Genomic DNA, 15,810 nt, shown 5'->3' with positions numbered 1-15,810 from the left:
AAAGATGTGATAACTTATTTTAAAAATTTTCTAGTTCTACGAGGATCTTTAATGGACAGCAACCTAGTTTATAAGTATAACAATGATTCATTAATGCTATAAATTTTTTTTTTTTATAAGGATTATTTATCCATCCTAGATACACAAGAAAAGAAGAGTTGATGATATTTAATGACAAATTGATTAGCTTATTTTACAAAGTTTTCTAAACATACAAGGAATGTTAAAGAAAGATAACAAATATTTTGAGAGAATTCTTTAAAGTTATAATTACTTATTCTAGACAAACAAGAAAACTAAAAGGGAGGCCGCTTCAACAATCAATTTCATAAATTATGTTAGATATCTAAAGATAGCAACAAAAACCCTAGTGTTTCTATGATGTAAATTCAATTCATGACATTATTTAGACTATAAAAATTATTTATTTTAGGTTATTTTGTTTAATTAAATGCAATTACTTTAGTTTATATGTCAAATTTGTTATTTTTATTGTTTTCTTCATGTTTAATCTTAGTTAACATGCCATAAGTTTATTATAAGTGTGTAAATATTAGCCCAAAAGTATTGGGTCATTAAGTTTGCTAGTTGAATTATTATATAAGCTTTTTTAAGTTGAAATTTTAAATAGCTATAAATTTATAAAAATAATTTTTTGTTTTATGTGATACAATATTTTTTTTGCTGGGACAAAATTTTTTATTTATTTATCAAGACGTGATACAATATTTTTTTTGCTGGGACAAATTTTTTATTTATTTATCAAGACAACTGATCTTGTGGTGTTTTTCTTATACTTCTTGTTCATAAATTAGTATTAGTTGGGTAGGAATTTTTTATTGTGATAATGCTAATATCTTAAGACAAGTTTTTATTATATCATACTTTTATCAAATCTGATTTCTTGACTTTTCTAGAATTAAATCATATTTGTTGTAAGTTGCTTGACATCATGATAAAAAAAATTACATTATAATACCTTTGTATTTTTTTTCCATAAAAATACCACCACCATTTACACTAGTTAAAAAGCCCATCAATATAAACATCGACACCATTTATCATAATAAAATCACCACCACTATCTATATCAGTGAAAATATTAACAAAAACACCATTTATGTTGATAAAATCTATGTTCACACCATAAACACATCAACATTAACACCAACAAAAAAATCTCCCTTTATTACTCACATACACACTAACATTTTTATCCACCCCACATATATCACCAAGATCAAAACTAGAAGAAACTCCCTAACTACCAATATTTGTATTGACATCATGTAGACTTGTATAAGTAGTGTTTGTGGTTTATCTTAATTTTTTACAATCATATACATTGTGTGTGTGACACGACTAAAAAATTGATGTCTTCTCCCAAGTGCAGGAGTGTCGAAGTAATAAATAACCCGGCAAGACCGGGGTCGAACCACAAGGAGGTTAATTGTACAAATTATAAACAACAATTATAAAACAACAATAACAACAACAACAATAGTAATAATAATAATAACAATAACAATAATAATAATAATAGTAATAGTAATACTAATAATAATAATAATAGTAGTAGTAGTAATAATAATAATAATAATAATAATAAAGAAAGAGAAGAAGAAGAAGATGATGATGATGAGAACTTAGAGATGAAATATTAATGTAAGGATTAAACAATAATAATAACAAATGTCAAGGTTAGAGGTTCCACTAATGGTATATCAAACAAGTATAGTATAAACTCTTATTATTGAATTGGAAACCACACACAAAGGAGGTTCCAATCAGATTATATATTGTTAACATGATTACATTAGTCATCTTATTCAATTAATGCTAATACTTGTAAATCTCGTCAAACATTCATGATTATAACTTATGTTAACAACAAATCAAGTTCCTTTCATAGCTCAGGTGTCGGTTATACCATACATTATGGGCTATGAAAGTGCCAAACATTTGTTGTACCAAGTGTTATGTAACATAAATCAAGATTAGTCATTTAACAAGCAAAGTATTAAAGAGTGAACAAGATAGCAAATATAAAACATGTTAGTATCAAACATTAAAGTCCATATTAAGTTTACATTATACTTATTCTTACACCATTAGTGTAACCTTTTCACCTTGACATAATTAACTTAGCTAGACATAATGAAAGAAAGCAAAATAGATAAACAAAATAAGAACATAAAAGTTAACTAAGTAAAGGAAAGGAAATGAAAGGCATAAACTTAATATTAATGAAAACAAAGCATAAAAAATACAAAGAGAGAAAGGAAGAGCATGATCTTGATCTGGAAATCAAGATGCCTAAATGCATGGCAAATGCCTCCTTTTATAGGCCAAAAATGGGAACTATTGATTTGATGACTAATTGATAAGTGGGTGACCAACTTTTGACTTGGTGACAATCCTTATCTTCTCTTGTCTGCCCAAAACGTCATTGATAACGTCAAAACTGGAGCCAGTTGCAAACATGAAAGTTGTAGGCAATTGTCTCAGCTTTCTTGTGTAAACAATTCAGCTCATTTGGACTTCTAGAACTCCAGATATGGCCAAAATACCGAACAGTGCTCGGGCTGGAAGACAGATTCGGGCTTCTTTGTTGTTGCTACAATTTGGACTTGATAATGGCCTTTTTAGATCTTGGGCTCCATATGAAAGTTGTAGGCCTATGTCTTACCTTTCCATCCATATAAATTGGACCTAAATCTGAGATATATAGCTCTGGATATGACCCAATTACCGAATAGTGTTCCGGTTTGGATTGCACCGTCATCTCTTTTCTAAGTTTGGCCATCTCTTTATCCTTGCAATTTAAGTTCTTCAAGTCATCAATCAATCCTTTCATTTATGTGATAGACCTGCATTAAAAATAGACATTTACCATAAATTATAGTTATCTTATATTATTAGATACATTCTTATAAAACATGTTTTAGTTAAGGAGTTATTGATACTTCAAGTGCAAAATGATGATATAAAACCTTGATAAAAATGCACTTTTAAGTACTAATCAGTGTGTATAAAAGAAAATCAAAGCAATTTAATTTTCTCAAAAAAATCTATTGTTATGATCTATTTTATTAAAAAATAAACAAAATTATTAATTGATCGTGTTTACACACATATATAAAAAAACAGTGAATTTGAAAATATCATATACAAAATTTATAATAAAAAAATACAAAATAAATATTTTATTCTCATTCAATATTAATAAAAAAATATTTTAAGATTTTTTTATATTAGATTAATACATAATTGTTCATAAACCAATTGTTAATATCATTATACAAAAGCTTTAGTTTTCTTAAAAATATTGGCATAATTGAATAATATCCTAGATATTATTCTAATATATTGATTTAAATATAATATAATTTAAAAGGATTAAAATAGATAAAAGAAAATATCAAATAAAAAAAATAGATGTGTTTAGCTGCTGATTATAAGTCTAAAGGCTCTTAAACCAGAAAAACTAGTCCCACCTGCCTAAATTTTTTTAATAGACCAGTGATACGTCATCCACTCTATTTCGTTAATATGTTAGGTAAGGTATTGCCTGTCTACGTCATCCACTCTATTTCGTTAATATGTCAGGTAAGGTAAATAATACATTGTTTTTTAGTTAACTTTGTAGATAACTCCAATGATAGAAAAGTAGAGATCTAAGTTTTAAAGTCTAAAAAACTCTATTTTAAACTTATTTTCAAAAAAAAAATCCAAAAAAACATGAGAAACCTAAATAAATTCATTTTGAACCCACCAAAAAAAAAAATCCTCTAATCACTCTAAAAAATCAAAATTTAACTTAATGAAATATAATTTCATGGATTATAATCTATTTTTTATGACATGTTTAAAGGAAAACACTAACTTTGTTGAACCTCATTTTTTAATATAAATTTATTGACACCAAGATTAATTTTTTTCTCTAGAATGTGGCTAACCAAATAATTTTTTTTCTCTTCTTTTTTCTAATGACTCTTTATTTTTCTTAATATCCAGGGACTAAAATGTAAAATTCTAAAATAATAGGGAACCAAACATAAGAAATTAAAAATTTTAGAGATCAAACTATAGTTTTCCGTGTCCCATGAATAGTGAAAAAAGGGTAGTATTTTTTTAGTGTTAAATTTGGTCCTTATTATTTCAATTTCTTAGAAACTATAAACTGAAATTCTATTTTGTAATATTGACCTTCAATTTAATATCAGGATGTTTCTTGCCACTACAAATATATTAGAAAATACAAATAGAAAAATTATAAAATATAAACCCTCTTTAATATTATGTAAAAGAATGAAATTAAAAAAAAATCTGTAAACATAATTTTATAATTATTCAAGGAAAAACTATAAGGGATAAAAACGGATGCACTATAATAATCCACATTCCTCTTGTTGAACAATAAGAGAAAGAATTTTTTTTTTTGGTTTATTTGCATTCCTCTTGTTGAACAATAAGAGAAAGACTTTTTTTTTTATTTTAGTTTATTTACTACTTAATAGACCTTTGTTATGTTGTATGTCAAAACAATAGTTTGTTTTTTTACATTTCAAAAACAAATTATATATAGATGTCACAAAAATGTATTTTTAACAACAAAAAAATTATAAATTATGAAATTAAATGTTGATATGTATGTTAAATAAAATAGATCAAGAATCATACTCACTAATAAATATTAAAAGCATATTAACCCTAATTAAAGATATCTTATTAATATCTTTAATTTAAACAATTTTGTTTTTTTGTAAAAAATTAGCAATTAATAAAAACCAAAACTGATTAAAAGATATACCCGAAAAGATCTCAGTGATTGAGAATAAGACCAAGGATAAAAAAAAAATCTCTAACTAAAACTCTTTTGTCTCGTTGATGTGTTAAATATTTTTTAGAATTATTTTTCAAATTATTTGTTTTTATGACTACATTCTATCATTATTTTAAAAAAAGTTTTAATTAAAAAAATAACATCATTGTTGTGATTGAACTTAAAAATATAAAAATAATACAATGCTTGTGCATTCTCAAAAAACTATTTTATAATTTTGTCAGTCCAACCTAACAATTCAATTTTAAAACCTCCTAGTCTAACTCTTTGCCTAACATATATTTCAAATTAAATTATATATGAATTTATCTTATGTTACTTAATTGATTTGATAAGCTTAAAAATAATCTGAATAATTGAAAAAACCTATTTTAAGTTAAAAAATTCAAGATAATTTTTTTTATTTATATTAAGACGACAATATCTTAAATCAACTTGAATTAACTTGTTAATTCTATAAATCACATCATAGATTTAATGAGATTTGATAACTTCATTTTTTTAACTAATTTTTATTTAATAGTATGATAAAAAAATAATAAACACTTAAAAGAAAGCAAGACAACAATATTTTTTTAAAAGTACTTACTAATATTATCAAAACATAGGTACAATTTTATTTCAAAAAAGGAAAGTACTTACTAATATTATCAAAACATAGTTATAATTTTATTTAAAAAAAGTAAAAATTAATGGTATTTAATAAAACAACATTTAAAATCCATTCTTAATTAATTTAATAATTTTAAAAAATAATATATTTAGTATATTTTAAATTAGTTTATTTAAAAAAAATTAAATTATCAAGTTTATAATTTAGATAAAATAAAATAAAATAACTTAAAACAAGCCAGGTATACAGGCTTGGATGGCCAACATGAATACCTTGATGAATTATAACTCAATCCACGTATTTGAGGCTTTGTTTTTAATGAGTTTTTTTTTTTTGTTTTTTTAAATTATATTGACTGTAGACATTCCTATTTGTTTGCCTAGTTTCTAGTTTCTAGTTTCTAGTTACTACTAGAGAGGTGGTTTGTAAATTTTTAATTTAATTTAACATTAAATGACGTGAGGTCGAATTGCAATAAGATTCGAGCCGAGTTAAATCGCGTGAGTTCGAATTGCAATCAGATGCACAAGAAAAGGAGAAAGCATATTTCTTTATGAAGTCCGAAGGGGAACCTAGACATCAAAACAGATACAGAAACAATGAGCCCCACGCAGAGGTATGATGTTTCTTTTTTCTTACTGTTTAGCTAGGTCGACGTTCTTGAGATCTTCAAATGATCAGAATATGAACAGTCAACTATCTACACCTTTATCATCAACGGAGTTGACTTCGTTTTCTGAGCAGGGAAGCATCAACTTTCGAATGGCTCCTTCATACCTCAGAAGCCAGCTTTTAAGTCTAATCCTTCTGTAAAGAGAAGAAGAGCTCCCTTCTCAATTAATGGCCAACTTAATTAGAACACCACTTCCATTTCCTGATCCAGCATGCATCTCTATGGAGGTTCTTCTTTATAATTATCATGACTATTTGGTTAATATATAAGGGTGAGATATTTTTTTAAAGAATTATCTTATCTAAAAAATTTTAATTGTTAAATAAAATTTTAAGAATAATTTTATATAATTTTCTAATACTAGTTTAGAAATGGATTTGAGTCATTGTATTGTCGGTTTAACTCAAAGGTTACCGAATCAACAAAGATTTATATTTTTTTTATTTAAAATAATATTGTTTTAATTTATTTTTTATAAATTTTTGGTGTTGACCTAGATAAATTTGGATCGAATGTAACTAGATGAACCAAGTGATAGATCAATTTAATTTAATAGATTAATTGATTTGATTGAGTCAAAATCAAAATAAGTTCAACTTAATTCTCACTTGAGTTAAATTTTAAGTTATAAGTTTTTTAAATTAATCTTTTAAATTAAGTTTAATAATTACAATATAAACTTAAAATATCACAGGATGAACGATAATAATAGGTAATAATGGCAATAATTGAGTTACAATGTATTATCTATTTGTAGGAGTTTTGATCATGTTGGGAAATGATCTTTCATTGTCCTGACATGTTTATTTTGTTCTTAAAAATAAAATCCATCATACTGATATTAAGATAATCCTATGTAATTGCCATTAGAATTATACTCTTCATATCTGTACATTTATTCTCCAAGTGATATGCTAATATCTGTTGTTAGAATCCATTGCCTCAAGCCCATCATCGACAACAGAGATTTAATTTAATCATCGGAATTAAAGACTACATATTCGCTCATAAGTATAATAAAAATTAATTTTCGGACAAGTAATGTCTAAATTTAAATTGCAGACATTTCAGAGATCTTTTGTCTGCTGTTTTTTTTTTTATATATATATAATTATTTCAGCTATAATTAATGGTGAAGAACGAAAATGAAACACCATAACACGTTTATGTTCAGGTATTTGATTGTATCCAGAGCCATCACCAGGCATGGATGTAGTGCCATATAAAATTATTTTTATAATTTTATATAATAATTTAAATTTTTTGATTGAATTAATTATTTAACATGTTCAGTTATTCAAATTTTATCATTTTATTTTAATTAATAAAATAACACACAGTGTAAACTTCTAGCATAAAAAACCTTTACTTAAAAAATTATATTAAAAATTAATATTAAATTTTTAAATTAAAATAATTTTTTAATAGCATAGATGAAGGATTAAGAGCTCCGACGCTAACCTCATACCCATTACCAAGATAAATGCACCCATTGCCGACCGAAACACCACCGTACACAGTGGCTCCCGTTTGACATGACCACAGAACTTTTCCTGTCTATGCTTCAACTGCATAAATAGGTCCTTTTCGAAGTGTGGAGCCAGCAAAAATGACACCATTAGCCAAACTAACCGGTCCAGGAGCAGTGGCATTGCTGGGATCGATCTGCAGTCGACCTTAGAAATTGGCCCTTGCTAGCATCTATTATTTTTTTTATTTTTTGCGAGGGCTAACTACAAGCTGCACCCCAAAGTATTTACATTTTTCACACCAGCGAATATATACAATTCAAAGATTCAAAGTTTCAACTTGAAAGTAAGATAAATAAAGATAACGACGTTAGATCATGTACGATTGGTGTGTATTCTAAATATAAAATAAATCTTAAACATATTAATTCAAAATAAATAAATAAACAGAAAAATTTTAAAATATTTTTAAAACATAAAAACAAATATATCAAAGGGTATAATTAAGATAATTCAGCATCAAAATAAAAAAAGATACCTTCACTCCACACAAAATTAAGCATGCCATTATGTTAAAGCAATAAGTTGAGTTTAATTTCTTAGTTGAATAAAAAAGGAATTCAATTTTAAATAAATCCAAAAGGAATTCAATTTTAAATAAATCCAAATAGATAATAAATTTTGATTTTTTGAAGAAAAAAATATTTAAAAATTGTGCTTGATTCCGTGGTAGTAGCAAGTATAAACATATAATATTTGACTTAAATGCTGCCTAGCCGGTTATGAAGGGAATAATGTTTTCAAATCATGAAATTACTTAAGGTATGTAAAAATAATCATATCATACATGAATAAATTATTTAAAAGTAATTATTTTGTAATTGATTCACTGATAACAATTTAGGATTAAAATATCTGCTCTCTATATGGTTTCAAGTTCAAGCTTTATGGTTACTAATATAATAACTATTGAAAACTTACATGATCATTAACTTTAAGATTTGTGAGATTAATTGAGTTATATGCAAACTAGTCCGAATACCTATATTAATAAAAAAAATTATTTTAAAAGTTTTTGTTGGAAGAAAAAAAAGAGAGAGAGTTCTTCATCTTTCTTCGTTTTTACTTGAGAGAATCAAAGTTTAAACATAATAATTTTAAGAAGGGAAATCAAGTGAGGGAATAGGAAGTTAGAGAGAGAAATCATGATAAAGTGAACAAAAAAAAAGGAGAAAGTGTAAATTTTTTTATTTTTTTATTGATTAGCATTTGAAGTTCATGTGATTATTGAGTAAAGAGTTCTAAGCTCAATTATGCAAATTTGAGTAGAGATAAATAAATTTTTGTGTGAAATTCTTAAATTTGAATTAGAAATTTTGGATGAAAATTAAGGGAATTGTGAAATTACGGTGAAATGATGTAATTGGGATAGATTAGGTTATGAATGACTCAAATAATAAATAAATAAATAAAAAGAATTTTGTGTTTTGGTTAAATTAAGGTTACCCGTAATAGATAAAAAGTGAGGAAATTATGGAGCTAAAATGGATGTTTACCTATTGTATGTATTTAGCATATAAAGATGTGTTGATGATGATTAGAATTAGATTAAATAAATTATCAAAATTTAATTGATTTTCTTGTTAGTATATATATTGAGAATTAGGGTAAATGCACAAAAATTAAAAGAATTGTGATAATGGTTTATAATTAATAAATTGAGTTATTTTAACATGTTTAATGACAATTTATAAATAATTAAAGATTGGATTATGGAAACAAAATAAACCTTATGGTCAACCATGGATTGTTTTGCGAAGAATAGATAAATGTAATAATTTGTGTGTTAATGGAATGGTGTTAATAGAGAAAGAATAGTTAATTATAAACATAGAAATATATATAATTTCTATTTTTTATATATCTATAAAAAAAATCATTTAATTCATACAAACAAATCTTATAAAAATACATCCACACATAATAACACACAAAACTTAACAAATCTCACTTAAAAGCATCAACACATGAAGCAAGAACACACATGCAAGTATTATATCCACGCATTGAAAATCAAAATATTAGAGACCAAACAAATAAATCAACACATAGGGGTTTGATATTGACCCTTCAGTACTGATAGTACTCGACGGAGGCTGCTGGAAAGAGACTTCCTGGCCAGGGGCGCCACGTGCAACTCCCACATGGGTGTTGCGTGTCTATCACGAGAGGTAGATTTTGGATTTTTTATATAAAAGATTTATTTTGATATTTTCGCAATTATCCCAAGAAAACTTCCTTTAAACCATAATTACCATACGCGCCGATTTGAATACGGACCCGATTAAGAAATTAGATTTTAAGTTGGATTGGTTAATTTAGATTAATTTAAATTAATATAATTTTTTTAAAAAATATTTAAAATTTTAATATTTTATATAAAAAATTAAAAAATAATTTATAAAAATAGAAGCTAAACATGTTATAAATAATGAATTAAAAAAAATAATTTTTTTTATTTTATATTAAAAAGATATATTAATATATTATTTTTTTAAATTGAAGTATTTAAATTAAAAAGATTTTTTTTTATATTAAAAAAATATAATTTTTTTCTTGTGAATATTTAATATATATACTAAAGAGTTTTAAATTTTATATTGAAAAAATAATTTTTTTGTGAACATTAAATATATATATTAAAAGCTTTAAATCCTACATTAAAAAATAAAATATTTTTTTATTATTTATATAATAAATTTTAAATAGGGTTGATAACCAACTAAATAATATATAAAAAAGTAAATATTTGGTTAGAAAAAAAAATATATTTGAAAAAAAAAACTTAATTGAATTTTATCGAATTACAAAGTCAACCAGGTTTTATTAAAAAAATTTATTAATCTAGACATAAATCCCCTTCGTATAAAAAAAAAATTCAGATTTGCCAAAAAAAAATAAAAATGGCCAAGGTAACTGTGTTGCTTTGCTTTTGCGTTCTAGCAGTCTTTGGTTCTGTTAAGGCCCACACAGAAAAGGGAAAGGTTGGTATCTATGAGCTTAAGAGAGGAGATATGTCCTTGAAGTTTACCAATTGGGGGGCAACTCTTGTCTCCTTCGTTCTCCCTGACAAAAATGGTAGGCGTTGTTACTCTTCTGTTCATCTCAATCATGTTCTTGATTTATGACCTTTGGGTAGAATTAGAGGCTCCATATTCTCTCTTTTAAATGTTTGTCCTCTTTTCCACTCTTTTCTCTGGTGTGTCACAGGAAAGCTGATTGATATTGTCCTTGGATACGATACAATAAACCAGTACAAGGTAGGGTTCCACTTCTTCATTTGTAGCTACCTTTGTTTTTGAAAGAAAGGAGGAGAGCTGAGGGAGATACGCAAACAGATTAACAAATTATTGGGATTGGACATAAATTGTATCATTACATAAGGTTTATGTTGTGTCCTAATGGGTTTTATATCCACTGATTCTTCACCTTCTGACAGAAAGTTTGGTAAATAAATTTGTGCAGAACGATACAACATATTTTGGAGCCATTGTTGGACGGGTTGCTAACAGAATTAAGGGTGCTCAATTTAAGCTAAATGGACACACATATAAGCTAGTTCCCAATGAAGGGAAAAACATGCTTCATGGTGGTCCAAAGGGATATGCTGATGTTGTTTGGGAAGTGACCAAGTATCAGAACAAGGGTCATAAACCTCACATTGTTTTTAGCTATCACAGTTTTGATGGGGAAGAAGGTTCCTGAATTTCTGTCTCACTGCATTTCTTTAAGATAAAGATTTACTTCATGTCATTATCATCTTAATTCATTTTCCAAGAAAAATTGGTGAAGATTGCTCGTTCTCCTTTTTTGGAAACTCTGCAGGATTTCCTGGAGAGATCCTAGTCACTGTCAGGTACACTCTCCTTGCAGAAAACCAAGTGACTGTTGTAATGAAAGCCAAAAATATTGGTAACAAGGCAACCCCTGTAAATATTGCCAACCATGCTTACTGGAACCTGGGAGGCCATAACAGGGGCGGCATCTTGTCTGAAAAGATTCAGATTTTTGCGTCCAATTACACACCTGTTGATAGCGACCTTATTCCAACTGGAAAAATCGAAGCTGTGAAGGGAACTCCATTTGATTTCCTCAAACCCAAGGCCATTGGAAGCAGGACCAAGCAACTTCCTAAAGGTTATGATATCAACTATGCTCTTGATGGGGTTCATGGTGGCAAGATTAGGAAAGCAGCAGTGTTGCACGACGAGAAGTCTGGAATTGAAATGGAGCTCTCGACAAACGCCCCTGGGTTGCAATTCTACACTGGTAACATGATCAAGGATGTGAAGGGAAAAGATGGATTTGTGTACAAGGCTCATGCAGCTCTATGCTTGGAGACTCAATGGTATCCTGACTATCTTAATCAACCCGACTTCCCTCAATCTATTGTGGAGCCTCGAAAGAACTACAAACATGTAATGTTGTACAAATTTTCAACACATTAAGGGCATTTAGGAGTTAAATCTTAATATGCTACATATAATGATATGAATTAAAAAAATGTATATTTTTAATAAAACAAACCCGAATGTTCTTATTCAAGGATTTCTTTTTGATATTGATGAAAATACCTTCTTTTTTTTGTGTTAGAAACTCTGTTTTCTAAGCAAAACACTTATTATGATTAGGAAAGCAAGTATTAATTAAAAAATTAAAAAAATCATGAATAAATCGTCTCTCCACAATCGTACGAAAAAAATATAAGAATAATAAATTTAAAAATTTCTTCAAAATAATTACAATAAACAAATTAAAAAAGATTTACAATAAGCAAATTAAAAAACTTAATATTTTATTCTCATTCAATAATAATGAGTAAGTTATTTTAAAAATTCTACATATTAGGTTAGTACATAACAGTTGGATGATATCATCACAAAAAATACTTTTTAAAATGATGGTATAAATTTTATTTCCAACATTTTTTTAAAATAAAATGCAAGTTAGTACATAACAGTTGGATGATATCATCACAAAAAATACTTTTTAAAATGATGGTATAAATTTTACTTCCAACATTTTTTTAAAATAAAATGCAGGTTAGTACATAACAGTTGGATGATATCATCACAAAAAATACTTTTTAAAATGATGGTATAAATTTTACTTTCAACATTTTTTTAAAATAAAATGCAATGACAGTTAAAATATATGTTTGTTAAAAAAAATTTATCATTTGAAATAAGTTTGAAAAAAATATATATCTTCAATCTAAAATTCGTTTCCTTATTAATTCATCTTTTTATCATTTTAATGAAAACAATTAATTGTAATCGTGTTTTTTAAATAAAAACCCATCATGAACTAAAAGCAAATTTTAATAACAATATTAAAATAATATCTCAATATTTTTATACATTCATGAAGGAAAAATTAATTAATTAATGTGATAAAATCATGTCAAAAAATTATAAAAAAATAAAAAAAATTATTTTCATTGAATATCCATGAGTAATTTGTCAAAAAATTATAAAAAAATAAAAAAAATGATTTTCATTGAATATCCATGAGTAATTTATTTTTTCTTTATTGCATATAAGGTATATAATAATTGGATAAGAAATTATTAAGATTCCTATAAAAAAATATTATTTAAGAAATGTAGAAAAACTGACTAATAATTTAAATATAATATCAAGTATTTTATTTATAATATATTTCATTCAAAATCTTAAAACAAAATTGAAACAAAAAATTAAAAAAAAATATCAGGCACATGAGTCAAATAAATTAGAATTGCATACATGGCCTAATATAAAATAGACGTGTTGCGAATGGATTTACAAGACTAAGCTAGTGCACCTAAAAATATTTAGTATGTGTTTGTTTTAGAGGTGAAAGTTATGATTTGGGTGTGAGATCCACTAAAAAAACTATAAAAAGCAAAAAATATTAGCTTTTGCGGTTAAGTTTTGTGTATAATTGAGTTGTACTCAACCACAATTTCAACAACAAAAGCTAAAGCAAACACTTTTTTACTTATTTATGTTTAAGAGCGTACAACGAGTTTTTTTTAAATGAATATAACACATAACATGTGGTTTGCTTGTCCAGATTTCAATCATCAGAGAAATGGTTGGAAAGTCAGGCTAAGTTTTTTTATCTAAACAAATATTTTCTAACTATATTTCACATAATAAACACTATATAAATTTCAATAAACCAATTTATAGCATTAAAAGCACTCATAAATTGGTCCAAAAACATAAAATAAAAAAAAATCTTCATTAATCTCAATTTATGTTTTTTGGCAAGATAAAAGGTAAAAAACATCTCAACTAAAATTCTATCATTAAAAAGAATTCAGAGAACGATTAAAACAATAAATGTTTTTAGATTGGAAAGTGGATGCCAACCACTCTCTCTCTTTTCTTCTTTATTTTGTAGTGACTTTTTCTCACCTCTTAAATTTTAAAAAGAACAACATAAAATAAATTAAGTTTAAGTTTAGGACTAAAATATTAAATCCTAAAAAAGGACCAAAACTGAAAAAGATAAAAAAAATTTCAAGGACAAAAATTTACTTTTCTATGCCTTATTAACAATTAAAAAAATGCTTCTTTGTTTTTGTATTAAATTTGATTCATGTTGTTTTAATTTTTTAAATAGATAAAATTAATTCCAATTCTACAAGATTGAGCATCAATTTGAAGTTAGGATTTTTTAGACACAACAAATATGATGTATAATACAACCTAAAAGGAATTGTAAGGTTTTAAATCATATGAATATAATGTTAAAGGATAAAATAAAAAAATAAAAAATTTCACTGTTATATATCATAATTTTTCAAAAAAAAAAAGAAAAAGAAGAATATAATGAACCATATGCACTTTAGTAGTCCATTAAACGCTTGGGTGTAAAGCATAATTAAAAAAAAGATAGTAAAATCCTATCTTCATTTAGTTTATATAGCGCAATTTAAGCATTAAATCTCTTTTATTAACTTAGAAAGTTATACCAACTCACCAATATCAACTTAAATGATTCAATTTATTTTTTGTTAGATATTAAAAAAATCTAAGTCAATCGGATTAACTCAGGGGTCATATCCAAGTTATTAAAGATAATAATAACGAAGCAACTAAGGTAGAAGATATATTTTAACTAGTAGAGTGAATTGATCTTTATCGAGTTGCTTCATTTATCAAGTTAAAAAAAATATTCAAATTTTAATGTCGCTAAGAATATTTATGTTCATATCAATGTTGACAAGTTAAATAATATATTGAATATCAATGAACATATAAAAGTTGATAAAAATGAAGGAAATGAACAACTTTAATTCAATGAAAAAGAAGATGGTGATGGACATAAAGATGATGAAAATAAATATGATGAGAATTCAAATTAAACAATGTATTTGAATTGATTATATATATATATATATATATATATATAAATTATTATTATGTAATTAAGATATTTATTGTTATTGTATAATGTATTGTACTTCGTAATTTTATCTAGTGTTTGTTGTTTTGTTTGTGGTTCTAATGAGTTATTGCATAAGTTATAAATATAGATATTATTGTTGATTAATTAGGCTATATAAGGATCATAACCAATAAATAAGGAAATAAAATTTCGAACTTCACCGATGAAATAACCAACAAAAATAAAAAAAATATATAAATTATTAAATAACCATTGGCGACTCCATCATTGATTTAACTAACCGACATGCTCATTGATAAATGCTAAAATCATTAGAGAATTACAAAGAGTTGGATATAATTATTTTGGTGATATTGTAACTCACTGAGAGTCATTAAAATCATTGAAGAATTACAAATAGTTTATGAAAGAATTACAAAGAGTCATTAAAATCATTGAAGAATTACAAATAGTTTATGAAAGAATTACAAAGAGTCATTAAAATCATTGAAGAATTACAAATAGTTTACGAAAGAATTCAAGAATTTTAACCAACAAATAGATACACCAGCAAATAAAATTTCATTAATGATATTGTACTCACTAACAATCACTAAAATCATTAAAGAAATATAAAGAGTTTTAAAAAGAATTTAAAGGATTTAACCAAAAGAATTTAATGATGAAAATTCATTGATTAATTTGAGGGTTTTCAAAAGATTTTTGAGATTTTTGGAATGACCCATAAATTCATTGATTATTGTAAACT

At 25.7% G+C, this 15,810-nt stretch overlaps 1 protein-coding gene across 1 annotated transcript; it reads left to right on the top strand.

The window, feature by feature from the left end:
* Positions 1 to 10,508: 10,508 nt before the first annotated feature.
* Positions 10,509 to 12,206, top strand: LOC105114172 (aldose 1-epimerase-like). The gene is made up of 4 exons (XM_011010638.1): positions 10,509 to 10,739; positions 10,872 to 10,921; positions 11,127 to 11,358; positions 11,487 to 12,206. Exons 1-4 carry the CDS (start codon positions 10,565 to 10,567, stop codon positions 12,107 to 12,109), a joined length of 1,080 nt encoding a protein of 359 aa, XP_011008940.1. The 5' UTR covers positions 10,509 to 10,564; the 3' UTR covers positions 12,110 to 12,206.
* The last annotated feature ends 3,604 nt before the right edge of the window (positions 12,207 to 15,810 follow it).

Source organism: Populus euphratica, unplaced genomic scaffold, assembly GCF_000495115.2.
Source record: "Populus euphratica unplaced genomic scaffold, PopEup_1.0 scaffold591.1, whole genome shotgun sequence".
Lineage (NCBI taxonomy): Eukaryota > Viridiplantae > Streptophyta > Magnoliopsida > Malpighiales > Salicaceae > Populus > Populus euphratica.
This window is presented reverse-complemented; position numbering and strand designations above follow the sequence as displayed.